General features: G+C 39.3%; 1 protein-coding gene across 6 annotated transcripts in view; it reads left to right on the top strand.

Moving 5' to 3' along the window:
* Window positions 1-356: 356 nt before the first annotated feature.
* The window catches only part of pnpla4 (patatin-like phospholipase domain containing 4), a 79,224-nt gene continuing 51,889 nt past the window's right edge, over window positions 357-27,691 (top strand). For 2 of the 6 annotated variants that reach the window (XM_051065860.1, XM_051065859.1), the window contains exons 1-8: window positions 357-543; window positions 2,185-2,373; window positions 3,345-3,439; window positions 5,069-5,204; window positions 5,287-5,352; window positions 5,700-5,852; window positions 7,803-7,981; window positions 8,239-8,474. In XM_051065860.1, the coding sequence (XP_050921817.1) occupies window positions 2,194-2,373; window positions 3,345-3,439; window positions 5,069-5,204; window positions 5,287-5,352; window positions 5,700-5,852; window positions 7,803-7,934 (762 nt within the window). In that variant the 5' untranslated portion in view covers window positions 357-543; window positions 2,185-2,193 and the 3' untranslated portion in view covers window positions 7,935-7,981; window positions 8,239-8,474. Of the gene's footprint in view, window positions 544-2,184; window positions 2,374-3,344; window positions 3,440-5,068; window positions 5,205-5,286; window positions 5,353-5,699; window positions 5,853-7,802; window positions 7,982-8,235; window positions 8,475-11,160; window positions 11,397-27,691 lie in introns of those variants that run through there. The other 4 variants (XM_051065858.1, XM_018704493.2, XM_018704492.2 and 1 more) reach the window with 4 other exon arrangements.

The raw sequence follows: 27,691 nt of genomic DNA, 5'->3' as shown, positions 1-27,691 counted from the left end.
TTGGATAGAATATAATGGAGTAAAACCATAACCATAACTAACACTGATCTGACCTGCTGTCAGACCATTCAAACCTGCAAAAAGTCACTGCCACAATAATTCAGTAACTGATTTGGGACATTCAGCACCCCACCATATTTCGATTTTATTTTATTTTTTATCTTTTATTCACTTTTATATTTGCTTTGCAAAGAGAAACATAAATATTATTAATACAATATGTTATTATAATATATTATTTACAGAACAAAAAAATGTCAGTTTATCCTGTAAGTAAAAAGATAATTATTTCAATTTTGTCGGCTCAGTTATTCCTTATGACGTTTTATTTTGAAAGTCGTGAGCGGAAGAAGTATCCCCTTCCTGGACTACGGTACTCCGTGAGTGGTTCTCCGGTGTCGCGGGGAGTTTTCGAATTAAAGATAAAACATTTGACCGAAGAGTAACGATTGTTCGGAGACCTGTCAACTGTCCGAAGACTGTAACAAAGACTTGTCACAATGGCTTGACGCCAAACGTTTCCTGTGTTGGACTGTAAACACGGTATGTCCTCTTCTCCTCAGCTTGTTTAAAGTTCAGGTCAGAAGCTAGCTTCTGCTAGCCAGAAGTTAGCTAGCAGAAGGTAGCTAATGACTTAGCTAGCTCAGTTCAGGTCAGAAGCTAGCTAACTGAGCTAGCTAAGTCATTAGCTAGCTTCTGGCTAGCAGAAGCTAGCTAGCAGAAGCGAGCTTCTCAGTTAGCTAGCTTCTGACCTGAACTGAGCTAGCTAAGTCATTAGCTAGCTTCTGCTAGCCAGAAGCTCGCTTCTGCTAGCTAGCTAATGACTTAGCTAGCTCAGTTCAGGTCAGAAGCCAGCTAGCAGAAGCTAGCTAATGACTAATGAGTTCAGGTCAGAAGCCAGCTAGCAGAAGCTAGCTTCTGGCTAGCAGAAGCTAGCTAATGACTTCGCTAGCTCAGTTTAGCAGAAGCAAGCTTCTGACCTAAACTGAGCTAGCTAAGTCATTAGCTAGCTTTGTTTTCACCTGATGTAACGTTGTGTATCCACTAGGCAACGTTTTCATGACCGCTACGGGCTCTGTGGAACAAACAAGAACACACAAAAACCGCTTTCAGCTGTAAATGTTTCGTAAACTTGTTTTCTGAATACTACGGAGCCCGTCAGGTGATGGAAAAATTGCGCGTATCCCATGCTTAACATTGAGTGACTGAAGTTTGTCATTGTATTTCATTCCAAGATTAAAATAAGTGGCAGTGGCCACCTACCCCTACCAGTAAATCTGTACAGCTGACTAATAAGTGGAGGGAACCAGATCAATGTGGCCACAAGTAAATCCGTTCTATGTTATTTTTGAACAGATTTTCTCATTGAACAAAGCTGTATGGACACACAAATAACTCACATTCACACCAGGTTCACCTTAAGAAAAGCTGCATTGCAAACACCTGAGTATATGTTTAATTATTATTATTAAAGATAAGATTGAAGATGTTTTTAAGATAAGATAGACTTTATGATTTCATGCAAGGGGTGAGAGGGGTTGTTCATGATAGATGTCAGCACGTCTGACCAGCTTATTCAGTCTCTTCCTGTCCTGCTCTGAGCATCCACTGCTCCAGCAGACCATTGCTTACAAGATGGCAGAGGCCACCACAGAGTCATAAAAGGTCTTTTTATTAGAATAAGTGGATTTCTTCAGCAGCAGCATACTGACACTTGTAAGCTTACCATTCAAATGACATCATTTGCTGCACCTGAATTTCAAACCTGTCTGAAATAAGTCTTTTTAGGTTCACTATCCATCCCCAAAAACAAATCCAAAGCACAGATGAGTGGTTGAGAGGTTGAGGTTATGGTTGGATTCAGATCAACATGACAAAGCACTGGACATAAATGTGAATTAGCTCCAGCTGACTACCTTGGCCTGACAGTTGTTGATATAGTTTATAGCATCTTCATTTTGTGATACTTGCTTATAAAGATGATTTTCATCTGATGACTTGAGTTTAGAGTTTCCAGCTGTAAAACATTGTACAGGAATTCAGTTCTACAGGGTTCAGTTTTACAGTATGATATGATTCCACTGAAGGTAAAACTGATAATATAAATTATTATGGATGGATTTTCAAAATAAAATGTAAAAAAAAAAGTGTAATGAATTGTGTCTGACTGATATCATTGTGTAGGTATTGAAGATGACAGTCCTGAATCTGTCCTTCGCTGCATGTGGTTTCTTGGGGATCTACCACTTGGGTGCTGTGGGGGCCCTTCTCCGCCACGGGGACAAGCTGCTGGGCTCCCTCAGGGCCTGCGCGGGGGCCTCGGCCGGGGCCCTGGTGGCTGCTGTAATGATCACAGCTCCTGACAAGTTGGAGGTAGAGTGTTCACCTCCTCATTCATTCCATAGAGAGATTGTTCAGTAGAGCAGTGGATAACCGAGTGGGGATGGGTGAGCCCTTGGGGCTTTTTAGGGGTTTCCTGGGCAATATAATTTAGAAGGATTTTTTAGGGGAACAGTTGTAGTCATAAGTTTCACAGTCACTGTCATTATTATTTCCTCATCTGTTGGGCTGACAGTTTTATTAATTGAAATGAAAGACAGGGTTAAGTGCTTCTCTGAGATCCAGCATCAAAGATTAGACATTCAAGCGGGAGAACTGGCTATTTTCTTAAAATTTAAACTCCACTGGCTCTTAAAAATATATTAAGTTACATCTGAAGTCTGTCATATTTGGAAGATATATGGATAACTTCAGATAGAACTTCATAGTGCAGTTAATCTGTGTATCTGTGAAAATTCTCTGTCTCAGTTTTGTCTTTAGATTCTTGAAGTAAAATTTAAAAAAAAATAGTCAAAAAACTGAATGAACAATAGTGATGTTGAGAGACATGACATGCTGAGATACAGATATGAAATACAACATTTTCGTTGTAATTTTATTTATTTATTCTTTATTTTCCATTCTACTCTTACATTTCTAATTTTCTAAATAGTTTTTTAAATATTGTCTTATATTGCTTTTACACTTTGTCTTGATTCCTTGAGTAACCTTGTATTAATAATCACGATTGTTGATTAATTAGTAATCTTTTTACATTTGTGCAGCCCATTCAAGACAACACTTCTTTCTCCTCCCCTCCATATTACCTAATATGAGCTGCCTGAAGTTATTCAGTTACTTTTCCAGGTGTCAGATCCGGGTCATATCCTGGAACAGACTGTTATCCAACACAGAGACATGAAACAGTTTAATGAGTGTGTGAGATGTGAATGTGGCTTCAGTGACCAAATAAACCTTGTATAACCAGATAATATCATCTAAGGGTTTGTTTCCTTCTCTTCCAGCACTGTAAAGAATTCACCTACAGGTTTGCTGAGAGTGTGAGAGGACAGCGGTTTGGAGCCGTCACACCAGGATACAACTTCATGCTCACACTACGGTAATTACCTCTTGCGTTATGGAAAAAACGTGATGATATGCATCGTGAAGCTTACAGATGCATCACAGTGTGAACTAAATATCAGCTGGTGAGCAGTGCACAGTGAGGACAGTGCAGGACAGAGGGAGTGGGGCACTGTGGAGCCTCAGAGCAACATAAGAAGCAGACTGCATTTTGATACAACGTGCAGTGAATTGTTTTAGCCACACTAGCAGCAGGGGCTCAAAGGATGGTAATGTCAGTCTTTAATCCAACTGAAATGTCTCACCAACTACTGGATGTATTGCTGTCAAAGTGGGTACACGCATTCATGTCAATCTCTGGATAGATCTTAATAACGTTGGTAATACTCTGGGCATAAATTTGTCAATACTTGCATCACTATTGTCATTCCCATCAGCCTCAGCCGTATAGACTCCGTTTGTTTATGCTGCCATGTTGGCAGGAAACGCCTGAGCAAAAATGAATGGCGCCAGCGCCGATTTCAAGCCATCAGAGTTCATTTCAGACTTTAAATCCACAGAAATTGAACGATATAGTGAAAAACATGATAGATTAAACATTACTCACCCTTCAATGCTCACAGTGTGCTTTTCACGAGCAGTGAGACAGCTGAACATGAATTCAAGAAGAATTTTCCCTGTAACAGTTCTACAGATTTGGGAATCCAGTTAAATGCTTTCCCATTTGCTTGTCCCCAACTATTCTGGCATCCTGGGGCACAGCAGCTATCCCCCATGTTCACTATAACTACAGCAGTCAAAGACACGAGTTAGCTGCTATTCCTGCCAACATGGTGGTGGTTTGATTTTGACTGTGGCCTGCAAGGATTGTGTGACATCAACTACCGGAGCTCTGTATTGCGGTGGGTGTTAATTAGTGTATGTTATCATGCTAAATTAAGATGTAAACATGGTAAATCTTGTACCTGCATTGTCACTGTGACTCCATCAACTTGAAAACACCACACATCTCTCCCCCCACACACTGACTGTATTAACAGCCTTAGTGAGCGTCTCAGTATACTGATGTTAGCATTCAGTTTAATTGCTTTTCTTTGTCTCTAATGAGTTTGTTTGAATTCATGTTGTCTCTAAGTATTGCTTAGCGTTGAGTTTAAATTGAACAACTGAGTAGCAGCATTAAATTGCTTTGGAGGCTCAGGTTTGTGGCTACTGTGTCCAGAGAATTTGAAGTGGAGCTCACAGTGGCTGTGTTCAGGACTGTTCTACAGACAAGGAAAATTAACATAATGTGCTGATCCTGGAGGCAAAAGTGATAAAATTCCTGCTTTTCTGAAGTGGCGACATGATGCTCAACATGGGATGTCAAGATGGCATCGGTGTGTGGGTTTCCTCACAGTGTCCAACAGATGGAGCTATATTGCGTTCCGGCCTCCAGACAGTGTTCCTGCTCACAACACAACTAAGACTTGAACTGCAATCTCAGAGTTGTGAATGAAATCAAACCACGAGCTAACTATATTATTACATTCCTCGTTAATCTGCTGTGATGCCATATGTGTTCAGCAAATTGAGTATTAATTACATGTCTCTGTATTTATGATGCCCTGCGGGGACATTACCATTAAACGTGACAAATGAGCATCAGTGTGTGGTTTCTCTCCAGGGAAGAGATAGAGGAGATTCTGCCCAGTGATGCACACAGTTTGGCCTCTGACCGCCTCCACGTCTCAATAACGCACTCCAGAAGTGGCAAGAACCACATTGTGTCCAGGTTTACCACCAGGGAGGAGCTCATAAAGGTACACACCCCTACTCATGAAACACAACTCTGATCTTTTCAACCATGAGTATTTACAGACTAAATGTCCCCCACTTCTCCAGGCTCTGTTGGCCAGCAGCTTTGTACCTGTCTATGCTGGACTCAAACCTGTGGAGTTCAGGGGACAGGTAATGGTCCCATCCACTGTGTTTTTTAAAAATGGCTTCAGTGCTAGGATAGAAACACACTTCTACATATAACAGTACATAAAGACTGATGCATTTCACTGACTACTACTCAGAGTTTATGCACATTCAAAATCAAGTGTTTTGACTCTGAATATGTTGATATTCCATTGTTCTCTGTTGGTGCCGTCATCATAATAATCATGATAATAAAAAAAAAGTAACGATGACAGTGAGTTTTGAGTGGTAGCGGCAGATCAAGTGTAAATCAGCAAATCATTTAGCCTGAGTCTTGACTTGTAGACATTCTGTGACCTGTCTTTACACGCTTTCTGGTTCTGTTATACCAGACATGGATTGACGGAGGGTTCAGTGACAGCCTGCCAATTCTGCCCGTGGGACGAACCATCACCGTGTCTCCCTTTGCTGGACTGCAGGATGTGTGTCCTGTCCACAGGGGGCGCTTCAGCACCGAGCTCAGACTGGCTAACATGAACATAATGGTGAGAACTGGATCGTTTTTATCAAAGTGGTCTAGGGAAGCCGCTGACGTATCTAGGGTTCTGGGTGTATTTTTAAAACATTGGATTTTTCCATCATTCATGTAAAGATTATCAAACTTTTTCTGAGGAAGTAGCACTATCCCTAACAAATTATTCTAAAACATGCCCAGCTGTGATGAAGACACGAAGATAGTCAGCACTTAACTCTTAAATCTGGGGACAGAGCTAGACAGAGACATTGACAGTTATTGTGTGGGGCAGGCCTGAAAATGCTTGGCACAGGACAGATGGTCCTGTTTTTTAATGAGGCCCACACAGCCTAGGGGGCATTCAGTGGCATTGTTTCACTGGTTGAATGATGTGTTACGTTTGGCATATTAATAATACAGAATAATGATTTCATTTAAAATTGTCAAGCTTCCACTCCCACCTGTCTCCATTCAACGACATCAGACTAAACATGTTGGACATATGTCGCAATTAAAACAAAGTCTGACCCCTGTTTCCTCATCAACAGGAAACATTATTGAATGAACATGACACAGGTTTCCCCAGTCTTCCCACAGTGGACTCTGGTTTGACTGGTTTTATATAAGATAATACACTTCTACAGTTCTGGTCAAATTTGTTAGCACCCCTGATTTTAAGTTTAAGTGTTCTGGTTATACAGATTTGGTTGATAGATAGATATTCTGAAAGTATTAATGGAAATAAATCAATAATCATTTAATAATTTACATCCTTAAATCGCATAAGGACCAAAATCAGCAGTGTGTTAGTCAGTCCCTCAATACGGTCTGACCTTCCCACTCTGTCTGTGGCTCTCAGCTCCATGTCCATTGGTTCCTACTGAAGTGACTCACAGCATGTAGTTTCAAATTTAAAACAGGCTCTGTAATTTTCTGCAATTGCTGGTCACTGTAGTTTTTGTCACATGTTGCTCAACAGTGCATTTGTTGGAGATTGTTTTCATCAGCAAATGAATCCACATTTGGAGCTGTAGTGAGTATTTCCAGTAGCAAGCTGGTGGACAGTGGCGTGAGAGTCATCAGGTGATGTTCTACACTTTTCTAGTCAGTTAACAGGTTCTGTGTGTGTTTCCAAAGCATGATGTATCTTATTTCTCTGTTCTGTAAAGCTCAGTCATTGTCCAGAAACTATTACAAACACATCAGCTAGTTTTTTCGGCTAATCCGCTGTCACAAATAGTGTCAATCCAGAACACACAGAGGAACTGTTTCTGGAAAAAACAAGTTGCTCTCAGTTTTTTTAAATGTCAGAGCTGAGAGCAGCACAAACTACACCTCAGTCACCTCTGTTGTATTGGATGAACACAAATATATCAGAACATAAACTGATACAATCAAAAGTATATGTATGGCAAGAGAAAAGGAAAGAAAGACAATAGTTAGCCTTGTTCTTTTATTTTAATTTGGGTGAACCAACCCTTTAAAGGATCAGTGTGTAGCATTTACAGTGGTCTATAGGCAGAAATGGAATATAATATATTTAAGTCATTTCAAACAGTATATAATCACCTGAGACTAATTATTATATAAAGTTATATAGTATATAAACAAACCTCTTTACTTGACAGACTAGTTGATGTAGTAGGTGACACCATTTTGTCACCTGAGGGCCACCATAGACTCTCTGACCCCCCTCCCAACATGCTTGGAAATGAAGGGGCACTAAATTCTACACACTGGTCCTTTAAGTCAAAACTATTAATCCACACATACAGTACAGGTGCCCAAATGAAAGATAAAATGGGAATTCATTCTCATAGTAAATGTTTGAGAAAACCCACACTAGCATTTCCATGTCTGATATTAAATGTCTTTAATAATAAATGCCATGTGTTACTTTCAGTAGCAGTGGCTTGCGGCATGGGATAATTTTCTGTCTCTGTCTTTGATGTACATGTGGTGTTTTCTTTGGTTTCCTCAGTTCTCGGTGGAGAACATCAAACGTCTGAACCAGGCTCTCTTCCCTCCGTCAACCGGCAGCATGCAGCTTTTATGCGAAGAAGGTTTCAATGATGCCGTGAGGTTCTTGAAGAGAGAGGCCTGGATGAGCTGACGGTCAGATCCACTCATGGAAAGAACAAGCATGAAGCCAAGTACAATGTGAGTGGATTTGACTGTATTTATTACCTGTGTGATACTAGTTTTTCCAGACTGTTTCCAACGAGTCATGTAGAGAAACTTCAAACACATTGATCCAACAGCTGTATATGGACTGATCTGTGAACATCACCTGTGATGGCCTCAGTGTATATTTATAAAGCAGAGCATGAAAGAGTGTGCGTATCATTGTGAGCTTCAATCAGATAAGTGTTATCACACACACACTCTGGGTCTTTTCCTCTGCTCTGTGACAGCAGCTGAACATGATGAAAAGCCCTCATGTGAACATGTCCTCTTCATCAATTTTCCAAGGAGGCATTTAATTTCCCCCAGCTTGAAGCAGTGAGAGAAAAATATTGGATATCACAGCACTTCACAGGAAGTCCACGCCGCCGTCATGGATGTCGGAGCGTCGTCTTTGAAGTGCCGGACGATTCCACCGGGCTCCTCTGCTGCTGGGTTACTTTTTTGATTTCCTCCAGCGTCAGGAGACGTGAGTAGTTTCTCCATCAGTTTTCAGCTGGTTGAACTGGTTTGTGGGGGCTGGTCTTCCCTCAGGACAGTCACATGATCTGGGGAGACGGACAGCCCTTTATTCATGCTCAAAAGACACTAGTAGGAACATTAAATATTTTTTTTGTTTAATTAACTAAAGCATACAATTCCAGTAAAGCAGGATGACTTTAGGGCTTGGTATTGGACATCAGTACTTTTTTTGCAGTTTGTATGACAGTCGGTGGTGGGTTGTTTCCCAATAGCATCCATCTTTAGACTCTTTAGCTAAGGAAATGTTTCTCAAAGACCTGAGCCCAGAACAGTTTTACCATCAGCACTGATGTACTTACAGTGATGTATGTTGTTGAGTGAAAATGTTGAAATTAAACAAACACATTTCTGTCACCAAAGTGTATTTAAAAATGACAGGAACTGTCACTGCTTCATTTGAGCTTTAAAAAGTGCTTAAGAGTAACATCTTTCTCAGCAGCAGCTAAATCAGTGTTTACTTTCTTAAACTGACATCTATCCAGGAAGATAAGAAAATGTAGTGTCAGCGTACAGCAAACATCAGATATCTGTTCTTTATTAAATTAAAGCATATTTGTATTCTCAAACGACACCCAGCACCGTTTGAGTCATAGCAGCTGATGTTGTGACGCATCATATAAACACATAATTAACATGTAAAGAGGAAAAACCAACATCTAAAATAGCTTTAGTATGTGGACCAAGAGCAAAGCAGACACACATACAGATGTACCCACTAGTGTTTCCTCACTGGTGTTATGTACACCCACCTGCTGGTTCTCCTAATGAGGCTCAATTAAGGCTTCCCTTAAATTACAGTTTCCACCCGGGGGCCAAAGAATCCCCAGCTTGTTTTTATACGTTACGTTTCAGCTCGTCTTGTTGGAAAATTCACTCTCAGTAATGAAACACTGAAGGGGCCTGCTGTCTGGAAACAGGCCAGCTAAAGGAGCCCATTTGTTAGTGTAATTATTCAGCTGCTGACTTCACTGTACAGCACTGAAAAAACTGTATGCACCTGCAATGTGTTACTACTCTGATAAGCGTGTTCAAATCCACTGAAAACCAGAGAATGTCAGCTCACAAAAGTGAACATTTGTCAAGTGTGAGCAGCAGGGAGTCACCGCAGAGAGCGTCACCATGTCAAACACTGTGCTCGGAGGGTTTAACCGAGTCGTTTTAAATGAATGATTCCACACTGGTCCACAGAGGACAGACTGGAACAAGAATCCTCGCAGGTCTGGTCTGTATGCAAGTCACACACACTCACATGTTGTGCCCCTGCCCACGTCTAAACTCATTTGGAGAAATGCGATTGCGACCCGTAACCACATTACTACAGTAGACGTTCCTGCTGGGAGCAGGTAAGAGAGCTGCCTTTACTGAAGCTAATAAACAACAAGCTCCCATACTGCAAAAAGAATCCTTTGTTTCCTGAGGGACTGCTGAGAAAATGATGTTTACTCTGAAGCAAAGCTCAAAAACATAATAGCTATTTAATGATTATTTCTAAACTGTATTAGGTAATAGTGTGCACCGTCTGGAGGGAGGCTGGTTCTGAGCTGTCCACTGCGACAGTCAGCTCACTGATGCTAACACTACTTATTTAGGTTTTATTCTTTCCTTTAACTACTTCCAACTGACTGAACACGTTCCTCTTACTTGCATCAACCAATCAGATTTTGCCACAATCTCGACGATTGCCGTGCTCAAACACCACATGCAGCTCAGTAGTACACAGTCTGTCAGCAGCCCAACCTGCCACGTTCAGTTCAGTATGAACTATCCAGCTCAGCAGTCTCAGATTATTATGGTGTCAGTGGCTGTGCAGTCTGCAGACAAATGCATTTTCACGACTACGAGAAAAAAAAACTCACATAGCTCGTCTTGCGAAGCGCACGTGCGCCGTGGCAGGGCTGTGGTTTACAGCTGGTGTTACTGCCAGAGTCTGAACACCAGGGTCAGGCAGGGACAAACTGCTGCTCTCTATCTGCCAGTTCACATTGCACAAAACACTACAATGTCATTGTGTTTTATGAAATGTTGTAGTGTTTTGACCCTCAGGGCCACTGTAGAACTTCCTTAAATTGGGGGGACACAAGGAGCAGATTTTTAAAAATCCAATGAGCAGAGGGATCATACCCTGATTTTTGTCTCTGGTAGGAAAAAAAAACAACAACTCTGAAACCTACACTTCCTGTAATTCAGCCAACAGCATCCTCCACTGCACCACCCCTGCCTGGTAAACACTCACACCTGCAGTTTGGAGCTGGCTTTCCATTATAAATGTGTCTCCAGCACTCCAGGAGTTGAGTGGTTACAGAACATGCCACGCAACTGCTGTGTTGATGTCATGTCTCTGCTGCCTGCGTCCTCACTATACGATGTCTAAAATAGGCAATAAGTAATTATTCTTTACGCAGGCTGACCCCTCGCCACAACACTGATCCTCATGTGTAAAGCCAGTGGAGGACCACTGTAACTTCTAAAGCAGTATTCATTGATTTTTTTGGACCTTTTGGTGCAGCACAACATGCTGTAAACAAACTGAAATATTCTTACTTGATAAAATCCTGAGGGAAATCTCTGGGTGATTAGCAGCCAAATGTTCACCAGCTATTCTCTGACCGTGTCTGTTGTTTGGTGCTGAGCAGGTGGTGGACAGTGGCTTTTTAAATAAAAGACCTGCCACTTGTCAATGACCAATCTCATCAGATGCTACCTGGAGGGATGAATCACCGCTCCAACCAACACAGCAACGCATCACAAACAAGCGCAAAACTGCCAGCTTAAGACCAGGACGGTGAACCCTGATGACGTCCCAGCAGAAACACACTGAGCCCACCCTGAGAGGAAACACAGCCCTGCTACTTTTAATGAGAGCAGATCTCAGGCAAGTGACAGCATGCAGACAACACACAGTTCGTACTGCAGGCCTCCGGTTTCCACCGAGGTACTCCTTAAACTAACATAGTGTAAAAAGTAAATTTAAGTTACTGACTGTTTTGAATTCAGATGTGCTGTGGGTATAAAACAAAACGAAACGTCTCTGTGCAGCTGCGTTTGCTAGCTTGTAAGCCGCATGTGTCGGTGCATTACAAACTGCTGAATGGTGGAATTGTCAGCAGGACTGTGTCACTGTATTCAGGTCTATTTGCACGTACATGTGTGTCAGGCTGGTGTGCACAAGACACAAACAAAATGGGGATGACACACAGACTCAAAAGACTCTTGATATTTTTTGTTTTGACAGTGTCATGGAAACAGTACTTATGTGATTAGTTTCTTGTCACTGACGTCACAGCACTCCTAACATCCTATTGGTCCTACTGGATAGATAGTCCATCATTTGATTCACTTAGATGATGGATTAGAGATGGATCTGAGTATTTCACACGTCACTACCTCTTTATGTTCCGTGCATTTATTTCTTACCATGTCTTGTACTGTTGTACTGGTTTTAGTTGATTATTTTACTTCTGTGCATGTGTGACTGAGTCTGTCAGTCTGTGCATCTGGATCAGTAAATAAATTGATGGTGGTTGTTGTTCTTCTGTCCTGCTCTAAGGTTCTGGACAGCGGTGCCATCCAGGAGTTAGAACGTCCCGTCACCCTGCAGCAAAACAAAGAGGGGGCTTCTTTATTCGTCAGGTTGTTTGTTGGACTTGTGTTTTCCAGGTTTACTGCTTCAGCCTGGACACAAACACCAGCTCCCACCTGACAAACCAAACAGGTATGTGCCCTAAACATTCACCCTGTCTGAAAAAATGTGTTGACGAGCTCAATTAGAAATGTTAGTCACAAGTTTTTATTGTGCACTTCACAGTAACATACATGATTCCTCCAGTGATTAGTTGACAATTAACATAGAAATGTAAGATTGAAGATCATTATTCTAATTAAATTTTCCCAAATATTTATTTTTATTGATTCTTAAAGATGTTTTGGGGTTAAACTGTTGATGAGGAATAGGCAGTAGTGTATTGATCATTTTCCTCTGTATGTTTCTCTTTGATTTCCTCCAGGTGTCTCCACTTCGTCTTCGTACAGTGAAGAAGTTCTTTGAGACCAGGACTGAGTCCTCCAGGTAATTCACAACCTGCTTTACACTGACATGATAGATCTTCAGTAACTGATCTGAAGTCTGAATAGTTTGATTTATCACAAAAACACTTTACTCTTTATTTACATAGTTCATGAATGTACAGTTCAAAGAAAAGGGAGGATTTTCTCTCTCAACCAAATGTAGTTCAAATTTGAACGGACTTTTCCATCCACTGCTGTTATTTGAATATGAGCAGCTTCTTCTGTCTCTGTATAGAAAACAAATGTAACTTTTGGACAAGTTCTGATGAGTCCAGAACCACCTAGTTCACACTCTGGTTTCTTTGTACATTTACTGCTCTATGTTTTGACAGTTTGAAGTTCAGTACCCAGAAACTCTGTGCTTTTATTTTGACGTGTTAAGAATCAGATCTTTATATTAATGTTTGCTGTGTTTTTCTCCACAGGATTCAAACTGGAACCATCACAGAGGGAAGAGACAGACATGAAGATGCTGTCAGGTCAGTGTTTTCACTTGAACAACAGGAAACCAACACAGTTCACAGCAGTTAGATGGTGGAGCTCTTTTATTTCATTAACAGCTTCATTCTTTCATCCACTTCAGGTCTTCAGCTGCTGTCGTCTTCTCCTCCTGCACAGACAACAACACACATTGATCACACAAACTCATCTGTAAGTCCAAACAGTTTTTTACATATTAGACTCCTGACTAGACAGTTTGTGACTCTTTACTGACTCCTGACTATAGTGACACTTTACTGTGACTTTTATTTCTATTTTGGATTACTATTACTTCTGCTTTGCTTTTATATGACAAAGTAGTTCTAAATTTACATTGAACTTTTACTGTTGCAAACTACATTTAGTAACAGATTACTTTGACTTGCTAATTGCTTTTACATTACTTGTCTTGTTACACTTTCCTGATACACAGTGCTCTGTGTTTGACAGTGTGTGAATTACCTGGAGGCCTGTGTCCTGGTCTCAAAGAACTTCATTGTACAAAGACTCTCTGTGATCATGGTCAAAGTGGAAACACCAGGAGGAAAATGATCAATACACTACTGCCTATTCCTCATCAACAGTTCAACATTACAGCTGAAACTGAACATTTGACTAAATATTTTTATGCTTCATTATAAAGTGACTTTTATATCTATTTTGGATTACTATTACTTCTAAATTTACATTTACATTTTTCAAACTACATCTACTAATAGATTACTCTGACTTGCATCTCAGTTCTTGTTTCAAACAGTGCAATATCAGTACTCAAATCCAACTATCACTCTGTACACAGTCTTGTATATATAATGCCCTTTTCTATTGTTGTTGTTGTTGTGACTGATAAAGGATTATGTTACTCAAATAAATACTTCTAAAGAATATTTTGTTACTGTGTTTAATATAAAAGTTACTGTTACATTTAGTGACTCCTGACTAGACTGACAGGTTTTAACATTTTACTGTTAAATTAAGTGACTTGTTACTAGACTGACAGGTTTTAAAACTTAACTGTACTGTTATATTTTGTGACTTGTGACTACACTGACAGTTTCTGACACTATACTGACAGGTTTTAACAGTTTGACACCGTACTCTACATTTAGTGAGTCCTGACTACACTGACAGTTTGTGACAGTTTTTAAAACTTAACTGTACTGTTACACTTAGAGACTCGTGACTAGACTGACAGGTTTTAAAACTTAGCAATACTGTGACAGTTTTTGACACTGTACTGTACTGTTACATTTAGTATCTCCTGACTATACTGTGATGTTTATTTCTATTTTGGATTACGATTACTTCTGCTTTGCTTTTATATGACAAATTAGTTCTAAATTTACATTGAACTTTTACTGTTGCAAACTACATCTAGTAACAGATTACTTTGACTTGCTAATTGCTTTTACATTACTTCTCTTATTACACTTTCCTGATAGTGTTCTGTGTTTGACAGTGTGTGAATTACCTGGAGGCACAGTCACAGTAGTCTGTATGTGAATGCAACAAAAATACAACAGTACAAGATAGAATAATATAATAGCATAAAATAGAAAGACAGCTATATACACCATAAATAATATGCTATGAATATGTAAATAGAAAATGCAAAGGGATACAAATATTTTATGAACATGATATATAATATCAATACAGTTAAAATTAAAAACTAAATGTCAGTGTAGTCACGAGTCACTAAATGTCACAGTGCTGTTAAGTTTTAAGTATAACTTTTGAGTCTATTTTCAAATTAACATCACAAAAGTGATCTTGTAATGCAGAAATGCCAGGTTTTCTCTACTTGCAAATAGAATGTAAAATTGAGGTTTTTAACCCTAACTCTAACCTCTGGCTAATATTATTCACTTTCATACAATATTAAACACAGCAGCAAAATATTCTTTAGTATTTATTTGAGTAGCATAATCTTTTATCAGTCACAACAACAACAATAGAAAAGGGCATTATATCTACAAGACTGTGTACACAGTGATAGTTGGAATTGAGTACTGATATTGCACTGTTTGAAATAAGAAATGAGATGCAAGTCAAAGTAATCTGTTACTAGATGTAGTTTGCAACAGTAAAAGTTAAATGTAACTTTAGAACTAAATTGTCATATAAAAGCAATGCAGAAGTAATAGTAATCCAAAATAGAAATGAAAGTTACAGTGTAGTCAGGAGTTACTAAATGTAACAGTACAGTTAAGTTTTAAAACGTGTCAGTCTAGTAAGAAGTCACAAACTGTGAAACTGCGCTGATCAAATTGGGCGTCCTACTCTGGATACCAATCTGTAGGGGCAGGAGGGAACTGGGGTGGCAACCAAATCAATAACCAAACCAATAATACAAGAACACTTTTGTTGTTTTCTTTGTCCATTTTTGCTTTTAAGAAACTAACTTCAAACCTGATCTCGCTCTATTTCACTCTTTAAAAAGGAGCGAAGGTTGAAATGTATATGCAGGAAGAGTTAATCAGTAAGGAGTAACATCTAAGCACTGCGATCGGGTGTCTTGTAAACATACTGCGTGTGTTGTGAATGGGTAGAATAGCAGCGACATCTTGTGGTCAAAGATGCAGTCAGTAAGGCAGCACAGCTTGAGGATGCAGTGGCCTTTTGGTCCCTTTGTGTGCGCGCGCATATATGTATGCGTCCATGTGATTAACTTAGCCAGGGTTGCCAGCGTGCAGAGCGAACCAGGCCCTGATGTCATCAAGCTTTTAAATTTGCAGCGACTACTCTCCAGCTATGTCGTTTCTGTAGCTTTGCATTGCTGTCCAGACAGCTATCATGGAAATATTAATTTGGTAAATCAGTTTGTTTTTTCCACAGAAACTGTAGCTACATCCAGTACATTTTAAAGCAGTTCTGGATTCTGGCTTCAGATAGATCCACCAGTCTGTAGTGTTTCTGCAGCTTTCACTGTGCAGTCATTCTGTTCAACTGTATAGCCTATTAACGCTACAGTTCTACATTGTATATAGTGCCGCTCATTGACTCAGCAGAGTATTTGTGATCAAAGACTGTATATTCATGTCGTGTTTCAGTGGTGTCCAAGTCCATGTCGGAATGATACATCACATTCAAACATACTTATTACGATATTTAATAATAACGATCACGTTAAAGCAGATGTGCCATAATTCACACCACTAATAACAAAACACTGTGAACTGTTGAATCTCAGCTCCCTTTAAATGTAACGTGTCTGTGTCAAATTATGTCTTCTTTGTGCAATATTAGCATTAATATACACTATATCAGAATATTTCTGGAATATGTAAATAAATGGATGTTGTTTACAAGGATTTTTAGCTTTATGTTCATTTCTGACTGTGGAGGAAACAAGCATGATAATCTGGGCTGCTTTAGTAACTTAGTCATTTCTTTACGTCACTTTTTATAGTGATGGGTCCGGCGATACCGATGCGTCGGCGCATGCGTCGAGCTCATAGAGCAAAACCCCGTGTCGGTGGGCGTATCGCTTCAAGAAAGTCACGTGACCGATAGAGGAACTGTTTCGAACTGACACTGACGCGCCAAACTGTGTTTATAAGGAAGCGCATCAGTCAACGGGATGACGGGTTTAGATAACCTTTGGCAACATGTCGACATCGAAGTGGGCAGGCAGACCAAAATTTTTTTTGAATAAAAATTTGGTTAAAAAAAAAAAATCCCAGTCCACAAGCATCGTCATTCACAACACGTTCACATTATTTATTGACTATATCTAAAAATATCAAATATATTTTAAATTTAAATGACGATATGAAAAAATACAATGATTTAAATTATATAGTTGTATATAGTAGGTCATCGAATCAGTGTCAGTTGAGTCTGCCAACTAGGTTGCCTGTAGGGATTTTTAAGGTCCAGCAGGTGTCAGTATTCAGTGACACAGTATCGACACAGTATCAATACAGTTTGGTAATGTGTTGAAACGCTTCATGACGCCTTGTCTACCCATCACTATCTTTACACAATCTGAGCTTTCTCTATCAGCGCCGTTCAGTGTTCGCCATGGATGCATTATTAGAGCTCTCATAATACCTCCACGGTCTTCACTCGGAGCGAACAACTTCCGGGAATTCAACCAATCAGAAGCGAGTAGGTGGAGCAGAATCAGTCGACCAATCAGCGTTTCGTACGCCGACGTTGGTCGACGTTGACTGGCGTGTGACGTCATCGTTCTGGACCTCGAGGAGGAGAGCATGTCGGTGGAGGAGCAATGGCGAAAAGTCGAGTGAAAATACAGAGTAAAATCAACGTGTTACGCAATATTCTTTACCTGGGGTTGTTGTCGCTGTGAGAAACTTTATTACCGAAGAAGTGCGGATATTACAACGAGCCAGTTACAACACACGCCGAGCTCACCTGCAGCACAAGGTAAGGCTAACAAGCTAACTAATTAGCGGCGTGCGTTAGCATTAGAATTAGCATCAGCCATTCCTTCTAATCATATCTGTTTTTATCGCCAGTTTCTTGTGTGTGTTTGTAACGGGGACGGATGAAAACATCGCTTACATCATACATCAGCGTACATCAGAGTTTACCGTCATTGGCGTTGCATATTATCAGTTTCAACAATCATTATTTATTGTCCTTGTAAACAGGCATTGTCGTCCTGAAAGACAGTATAATGCAGGCTGTTTTAATTGTAGACTGCATACGGAAACACGCATTGTTAATGAACGTGAATGAAGAACAGAACAGCATTACATTCATACATATCCAGCCTGAGTCGTTAACAGAGTAACAGCTCTCGGTGTTTAAGATGTCGGTAACTTGAGCTGGTGTTGCGCACGTTCATTCTGTCGGTTTACGTGGAATGTAAAGCGACTCTAACGACACAATGTTAAACCGCAACTGCAACAAAGCCAGGGAGACTTAATTGGAAATCTGAACCTGGATGAAATACAAACATTTTATGAAGTGCTACACGTTCATATTTCCCATCATTAATACCGCACGTTTTGGTATGTAGTTTACAATTACAACAGCCTGTCGCATTATATTGTCTTTCAGGAATAATCCCCACCACACACACATTTAAAGGATGTCGATTGTCAGTGTCTTACACTGTTCTGTTTGACTGTTTGAATCTCAGCTCAGACCTTAGTATTTAATGAATGTGAGCTAAATGAGTTGTGATTATTCTGCACATTTCTTCAGTGATGATATTGCAGTTAATGTAATTAATTTCTTATTTGTTGGTTCGTCAGGAGGTTAGGACAATAAACAACCATCACCAATAAACAATTTCATTCTTTAATTTGACTTTAAGGTAAAGACAGAAACATATGAACAGCGGACACGCGTGCAGGCATTTTTGACGACGCGCTATATACTACGATACGTTTTACGAGGTCGTCGAGGATCTTAATTCCGATTTTTCTGCGTAGTAGTCGTATCCAGGGGGACGAGACGGGACTCGGCTCCTTCCGCCGTCACGGAGAGGTATGTTTTTGTCAGCGTAGGAGCCAATGAAACGCACCAAGTACGCAACAAGACAAATAATGTGCGTCAAAAATGGTCATAGTGTAGCAAGAATAGAATAGAATACCCTTTATTGTCATTACACTAAAAGTACAATGAGATTGGAGAGGTCCTCCTGAACAGTGTAAACATATATATATATATATATATAGAAAAAATATACAAAAACAGTGCACCTCTATATACAATGAGGTGTAGGCGTGAATGTCAATATATTGCACCGGTGTGTTGTATCGCACAGGACGGCATATCATAGTATAATAAGGCATCAAAAACGCTCAAGAAATGTCACAGTATAACTTTTGAGTCTGTTTTCAAATTAATATCATTAAAGTGATCTTGTAATGCAAGATCACCTAACTCTAACCTCTGGCTAATAATATTCACTTTGATACAATATTAAACACAGCAACAAAATATTCTGTAGAAGTATTTATTTGAGTAACATAATCCTTTATCAGTCACAACAACAACAATAGAAAAGGTCATTATATCTACAAGACAAGCTGTAACCATATGAACAGCATAAACAGGACTGTGTACACAGTGATAGTTGGATTTGAGTACTGATATTGCACTGTTTGAAATAAGAAATGAGATGCAAGTCAAAGTAATCTGTTACTAGATGTAACAGTAGAAGTAATACGCTGCGTTCCAAATTATTATGCAAATGATATTTTTTCTCTGATTTTGCTATATAGTGAATGCAAATGACACTCAGCATAATTTTCAAGTCATCAACTGTTGGAATATAATTCAACTGTTTTTGAACAAACCTCCCAATGATAATAGTATTTTTATAAAAATGAAAAACTTAAAATGCACTGTTCCAAATTATTACACAGAACAGAGTTTCAAAACATTTTATAGGTTGTAAAGAACTGAAAATGGTCATTTGTTGACTTTGCAGCATTAGGAGGTCATTTCTACTGATCAAAAGCTATTTCAATCAAAAACGTCTTCACAGGTCAAGTTACATTTTAACATAGGACCCCTTATTTGATAGCAGCTTCACAATTCTTGCATCCATTGAACATGTGAGTTATTGAAGAGTTTCTGCTTGAATTTCTTTGCAGGAGGTCTCGTAACAGCAACGCCCCGTACAAGAAGGGCCAGCGTCGTCTCCAACCGCTGAGAAGACCGAGGTTCTTCGTAGCGAATAAGCCGGTCAGGCGGGCCGGCTCCGGACTGCTCTTTGGAGTCCATCGAGGAGGAGGGTGAGGGGAGGATGTTTGCCTCCTGTATTTATGACGGTACATTTCACAACTGCACAGAGAGTTGTTTTTCTAATGGTGATTGCTGCACTTTTACTTTGTTACTTCTGTTCTATTTTCCTATTTTGGTCAGCGTTGTTTCTCGTTGCTGTAATGTGAATTTCCCACAAGTGGGATAAATAAAGACTATGTAATCTAATGTAATAGTAATCCAAAATAGAAATAAAAGCCACCGTATAGTAAGTTGTCAGTACCATAAGGCATAAAAATATTTAGTTAAATGTTGAGTTTCAGCTGTAATGTTGAATACTTTTCTGTGTTTTGGTAAAGTGTCGATTAGGAATAGGTAGTAGCGTATTGATCATTTTATGCACGTTTCTCTTCAATTTCCTCCAGGCGTCTCCACGATCGCGGAGAGTCTTTATACAATGCAGAAGGTCTTTGAGACCAGGACAGAGGCCTCCAGGTAATTCACAACTTTACACAATCTGTCCAACACAGCACTGACATTAAACTGTTTATGTTGAATACTGAGTATCAGAAAAGTGTAATAATAGAGGTAACCTGTACTAAAAAAACTCTCCAAAAGTGTCACAGTGGAACTTAGGAGTGTATATGCAAATTAATATCATAAAAGTGATCTTCCAACGTCAAATCTTCTATACTTGCAAATAGAATGTAAAATTGTGGCTAAAACAAACCCTAAGCCTAACCTCTGGCTAACAATTAGTGCCCGAGCAACGAGTTGCAAGGACCCTGTTGTTTTCATTTGGTTTTTTGTTTTTTTCTTTTTTTCCCGCCGACAAAATGGCCTTTGTGAGGGCCTAACGTGTCAGGCACGGCAAAAAATTACATAATTTAGGGTTCTTGTGCATGGGTGTGGTAAATTGGCCTCAATAGCGCCACCTAGGTTTTTTAATTGAACAGCCTGTCAAGCTTGTTGCACCTAAAAATTTGTACTATAATGTAACATCCCATGATGCACCATAGAGCCATATTCTAAACCCAGCAGGAAGTCTATCGTTTTGATTCAAAGATCAACAATTTTCTGATATTTTGCCATTTCCAGGGGTTGGGAATTTTTATAACCCTCCTAGACGTTTTATCTGATTGACTTCAAAATCTGGAAATACAATATTAAGATATAGAAGATATTAATTTGCGAAGCTTTTGAGTTTTCATTGAAGGGGCGTACCCATTGTGGCCCCTCAAAGTGGGATCACTGGCCACGGAAGCAGTAGTTGCATTGAACTTGCTGCAGTTCAGCCATACTTTGTCCAAACTGCAGCAAAGTTTACAGTATTGTTAACGGTCCCTATCTGCACACATCCATATGTCAGTATTCGTACAATTTTTGTAGCGCCACCTATTCAGAATAGGACATGACATATTTCATGGTGTGATGTGCAGTTACAAGCAGGGTGACCCGGACTCACTTTAAATGTTGTCAGGACCTCCTTAAGGCCTTGAGGATGAATTCCTGTGAAAATTGTGAGTTTTTGTTGAAGCGTGTGCCTGTTCTGGCCCGTCAAAGTTTGATATTTGACAGCTGTGAGAGCTGTCATTTTTTTGGAGCAGTTCACTGCTTTGTCCTATAGATGGAGCCATTGTATTACTTTCGGATGGCTTTTTGGGAGGGGGTATCTGTGTGTGTGTGGATTGATGCTGTCTTTACATTTTGGCTTTGATCAGTTAGGAAATGTCACACGGGGTCGGCTGATATTTTCATGTTACACAGTGTACGGCGACAGGAAAAGTGCATGTCTACATCCACCGGCGTCGAGGTGAACCAGCTGAATATAAGCCACTCAAGTTGACGACAAGTGCATTGAAAAGTAAAAGCTGCCGGCCTTTACCTTTTCTTTGTCAAAGCGCCTGTTCAGCCAGTAGTTAGTAGGGTAATATTTTCAGCGTTGTCCACAGTCTCATGACATGTTTAACAGGAAGCACAGCACGCTGGTTAAGCTCATGGCAAACTGTTACTAACAGCTAAAATGAAAGCTTGTCTGTATGTAGTCTAACTGGTTAGTTTGTCACTAATCTCCAAATTTCAAAAATTGCTGTAAACTTTACTCTCTTAGACAAAGAAGCCCAGCAACATTTTAGATTTCTGTCCAGTGAGATATTGAGTTTACTGTGATGTTACTGTCCTAGAAACATAGTTTAGAGAGGCGTACCACCCAAAGAACAGCGTCTCCATAGTGAAACGCAGTGCTGGGAATATTATGCTGCGGGGATGCTTCAGTACATCTTGGAAGTGGGAATTGTTGCAAAAAATGATCAACAGGACTGTGTACACAGTGATAGTTGGATTTAAGTACTGATATTGCACTGTTTGAAAAAAGAAGTAAGATACAAGTCAAAGTAATGTAAAATAGAAATAGAAGTCACTTTGTAGTAAATTGTCAGTGCAATAAGGTGTAAAAATATTTTCTTAAATGTCGAATATGTTTCTGTGTTTTTGTAAAGTGTCGATTAGGAATAGGTAGTAGCGTATTGATCATTTTATGTATGGTTTTTCTTGGATTTCGTCCAGGTGTCTCCATACATGCAGAAGTTCTTTGAGACCAGGACAGAGGCCTCCAGGTAATTTACAAGCAGCTTCATCATCTGTTCAACACAGAGCACTGAGCATCAGAGAAGTGTAATAATAGAAGTAATCTGCAGTTTAGAAAAACCCTATGCAGTAATATATCGTATGTATTTGAGTAACATAATTCTTTATCAGTACCACTCGACTCACAAACACTATGTAGAAGTTTGAATGTGATAATGTGTGTGTCTGTGGAAAACAAAGGCGTCAGGCCAAATTTCATAGTAAGGTATAAAAATGTGTTGTTAGATGTTGAGTTTCAAGTGTAATGATCATTGTTCTTTGAGACCAGGACAGAGGCCTACAGGTAATTCACAAATAACTTTTTATGTCATTTAAAGTGTTGAGTATGCAGTATATTGGAAAAGTGATGTGCTTTATGTGAATTGTGTTTGGCAGAGCATTGATTGTTGTTTATGTGTAGTTTTTGTTGAAAATATATGTAAGCTGATAATACAGTATATATGTGTGTAGAAAAGGAAGAAATGAATGGTATGGATTTTTGATCCTGTAGAGTTGTATTTTGTGGGAGTGAGTGGTGTGTATGGTTGAAAGTTGCGTGAAGTAGATTTGGTTCATAGTTCAAAATGTGATTTTAATAAAGGGGTTTTGTTTGTTAGAAACACTTGTCCAATAAATATTGAATGAGAGAAGCAGATGTTGTAGACAAAGTTCTGGTTCAGCCATAATGGTTAGTATTCATTAAGGGAGTGACGATACTCTCAGCTGAAGACAATACACAATAACGAAACGAGCTGACTGTCGGTCACAGAGAGATTTAATATACATATAGAACAACGAGGTCTACACTTATTTTCTTAAAAATTTTCACATAAGCTGCTGTTGGAAGTTTGGTTATTGTTTAAATGTAAACAACAGAAAGACATTGTAGTGAAATATAATAACAGAAGTTAAAATCCTCCATTTACAAATGTTCTTAAGTGATAGTTTGTGTCAGTGTTGTGCAGTTCACAGTAACCTACTGGATTGCTTCAATGAGTAGTTGATACACAAACAATAATCATTGTACCTTTTCCAAATATTTGTTGTTGTTGGCTCCTCAGGAAGTGATGCCAGTCAACTGTTTATTTTATTGAAATATTCCTCAAATGTTAAGGTTGAGCTGTGATGTTTAATAGTTGTCTGCGTGGTCACGGTTAAACTGTTGATGAGGAATAGGTAGTAGTGTATTGATTATTGTCCTTTGTATGTTTCTCTTTGATTTTCTTCAGGTGTCACCACAGTCACAGAGATGTCATCCACATTTAATATAGTGCTATTATCTAGTAGTCTTGTCTAGTCTGTTCCGCTATTGTTGTAGTTGTCTAATAGTCTCACGTCCTCTACTGTCTTGCATCTCTGTGCCAGTGTGTTCCACAAAGCTTACTGTGCTTCATTATCAACTGTAAAGGTCTGACTCACCTTTGTGCACTGTACTACATTTACAACAGCCTGTCGCATTATATTGTCTCTCAGGAAAGTATTATACGTCATATCAATAGGTTTTTTTTTTTCCCTTTCTCCTGTGCTTTTTGTGTGATATTCATTATGTACTCCTTGTGTCTCCCTGTATGTTTGGATGATGTCATGTTTGTTTGTTAGTGGCTTTAATGTGATAATAAAGTGTTTAAAAAAAAGATGAAAAAAGAGAAAGCGTATGTCGTCATTGGTTACGGCGTGGCTCGTCATTGGTCAGGGGCTTCTGGGAGGAGCTGTTCAGAGAGGAGAGACGGATATGAGCCACGTTTGTAGCACTACCTCTGTTTGCCAGTACTGCTAGGTCCGGATGCCTAAACTTTTTGTGGAACACAGGCCAGATGCTAGAACAAACTCTGGAGCTGTTCGGCGGCGAGGTGAGGCTAATGCTAATGCTGGGTGTTAGCGTTAGCATTACTAGCAGGCGTTAGCATAAACACAGAGCGTTAGCATTGGCCTTATCGTTTGAGGATGTTTTTGGCGATGTTCCTTTTTTGGCATGTTGTTGTTTGTTTGGGTTGAAGTGTAATTGTGTTTCTGTGGCTAAGGCGTCCCTGCCACGTTGTTGCCAACTGTTTTTAGTCTGTTCGTATCTCTGTACCATCACTAGCACGCCATTAGCATACCGTAGCGTTTTACTGCTTGTTTGTAGTTTGTAGCTCCAGCTTGGTCATTTTAAGTCAGTTTATGGTGGATTATCGTCGTCACGTTTCTTGTGGTTGCGGGTTTAGCAGTTTTCAGTGTGGCATTGTGCTCATTTTGCAATTTAGTTGTTTTTCCTCTTTGCTGTTTGTGGTAGTGTTCTATCCATAGTTATTCATTGATCCCCTTAGTATTTGTTTGTGGTGATTGTGACTGGAATTTAGGTTAGTGAAGATAGCGGTAAGTCGAGAAATTTGTTTAAAAACAAGAAAAAAAATCTCAGTCCATAAGCATCGTCATTCACAACACGTTCACATTACGATACATGTTGAGATTATTTATTGACTGTATCTAAAAATATCAAAGATATTTAGGTTACATTTAGGTGAAGATATGAGATAATACAATATAAAATACAATGATTTAAATTATATAGTTGTATATAGTAGGTCATCGAATCAGTGTCAGTTGAGTCTGCCAACTAGGTTGCCTGTAGGGATTTTTAAGGTCCAGCAGGTGTCAGTATTCAGTGACATAGTGTTGACGCGTCATGTACCCATCACTACTGTGTATGTTCAATACTGAGTATCAGAAAAGTCTAATAGTAGAAGTAGTCTGCACTTAAAAAATGCTAACTAGTGATATTCAGTATTTATTTGAGTGACATAATCCTTTATCAGTTACAGAAGAACAAAAAAGAAAAGGGCATTATAGAAACAAGAGAAGATGTAAAAAACAACTTGACTCACAAACACTGTAGAGGTGAGAGTGTGTGTGTGGAAATCAAAGTTCTTGAGCCAAATGTCATAGTGTGGTTTATCAATGTTCTGTTCGTTTTTCCTTGAGTTCCTCCAGTTAATTACAATGTGCTTTATGTGAATTGTGTAAGGCAGAGCATTGACAGTGGGTTGTTTAGTGTTTGTAGAAAGTATATGTAAGGAAATCATAAAGGATATTTTTCTAGCTTGTGGAAAAGGAGGAGTTTACAGAGTAAATGAATGTTATGGTTTTGTTAGTGATTTTTGTTAAAGTTGTATTACAAAAATAAGTGTTAATTGTAGAAATATATGTATTTAAAAGTTGTTTGACTTATTGATCGGTGTAACACCATTTTTCGGAAGTTCTCGTAGCACATCCGTGGTGACACCGCGTTTTCTGCCGTTGTCGTCATGTGACGTCACAGGTCATGACCTTGTGGGCGGAGCTCAGAGACGCGGAGAAACACGTTGGAAGACATTTTAAAACCATTGTTGGTGAACGTTGCCTCGGTTTGTCAGTACTGAGAAAATTATTAGTTACCAATGAAGCCCGGATGCTAAAACATATTTCGAAGCTGCATTTTTGTCGAGCACGAATGAGGCTGGACGCTGAATACATCTGCGGCGCGAAGGTAAAGATAAGTAACGAACTGGCTAGCGTTAGCATTAGCCCAATGGAGACACAGGAGCTCTAGATTGTTTAAATCCCTGTTGCAGTCGTTTACAGCCACTTTAGCGACCTTTTGCATCCTGTAAGTTTGTGTTCCATCCTGGTCACTTTAACTTCGTTTATGGTGGTTTATCATGTCGTTGTTGTCGGTTTGTGGCCATTTGTTTGTATCATTTTACATCTTTGCCTGGCTGCTATACACGTAGGTGTTAGCATTAGCCTTAGCTTGTTATTTTCCTTTCCATAAGCACTGCGGTTTCAAGAAATTATAGTTCAGTCGGTAGTTCTAGGAATTTAGCGGGTGGTAACAACATTTATAAGACGAAAGGCATCCAAAAATTAATAAAAAACAAAACAAGACGTCGGGTATTAAGTTACAATGTTGAAAGTATTATATCCGATTATGTCATGAATTAAGAAGTTTTGCCAGTATGAGCAAGTTACTATATGACCAGCTTTGTGGTAGTAAGTTTGTCGGTTTCCACCTCCATTTGCAACTCTTTAGAAATACATTGCAGACATTTTACATCATATTGTAGTTCTGTGTCTATTCCAGGTCACTTAATGTTTATTTGTGGCCATTTTGTGTTTCAGTGTGGCAGTTAAGCATCACATTGCGATCGTTTTTCTACCAGAAGCCTAAAGACGTACAAAACAACAGTCTGTCCATTGATTCCCTTGTCGTGTATATTATCGATTAGAAATGTCTTTGTTGTGACGTCAGACCTTATTGAGCATAGTTTTGTGTGGAATCCAAGATGGAAAACTAGATTTTAATTTTATAAAAAATGTGGTCCTCCACCACTTTTAAGCCTCAAGACTAGGTTTCAATGTGTGAGTTGAGCGATTGTCAAGGTGTTTATTTTTCAGTGTTGTATTCTACAGCATTGAAGTTGTGGAGGCAAACTATTATTTATTAATTAGATTACTTGTTTTTCAAGTGTCGTACTTGTGTTTTCCAGGTGTACTGGTTCAGCTGCTGCAGCCTGGACACAAACAGCAGCTCCCACCTTCCAAACCAAACAGGTACGTGTCGATGTTCTGAGTTGTTCACGTTAGCAACAGTATTGTTGTTTAAATCCCTGTTATTTAATGAGCTTTGTACTGAATATAACAACAACTGATTAGTTATGTAAATTGCCAGAAAATAGTACAGTCCTGATCAAAATGTTAAGATCAGTTGGAAAAAATGCCAGAATTCACATTTTGCACTGTTGGATATTAAGAAGGTTGTAAGTGCTCTATAAAATGTATATAGTGGAGACAGTGCATCAAGCTTGTGACCCACTGACATCACCAAATGTTTGCTTTCTTGTTTTGTGATGCTTTTCTGTAATTTCCAGACTGTTGAGCGCACACACTAAATTTGAATCGGGGAAAAAAATCACAGGTGGCTACATTCTAACATGAGATATTTACACATTCACGCTGCCGTCTTAGCATCGACTCATTTCTTTGTGTGTTTTCAATGACGAGGGTGTGCGCATTAAGTGCAAAATGAGTGATCTGAAATTAGCCACATCATTGTTTGAGCAGCAAAATAGTAGGAGCTTATAGTCCAGAAATTATGGCAGTTTTAAAGATAAGTATAAAACAAACCAGAGATATGAACACAGTTCACAGCAGTTAGATGGTGGAGGTCTTTTATTTCATTAACAGCTTCCTAACACTTTGCTTTTCTTTCATCCACTTCAGGTCTGCTCCTCCTGCACAGACAACAACACGCAGTGATCACACAAACTCATCTGTAAGTCCAAACAGTTT

Source organism: Lates calcarifer, linkage group LG7_2 (genome assembly GCF_001640805.2).
Source record: "Lates calcarifer isolate ASB-BC8 linkage group LG7_2, TLL_Latcal_v3, whole genome shotgun sequence".
Taxonomy (NCBI): domain Eukaryota; kingdom Metazoa; phylum Chordata; class Actinopteri; family Centropomidae; genus Lates; species Lates calcarifer.
Note: the sequence above shows the minus strand (reverse complement) of the source record. Positions and strands in the feature narration are given on the sequence as shown.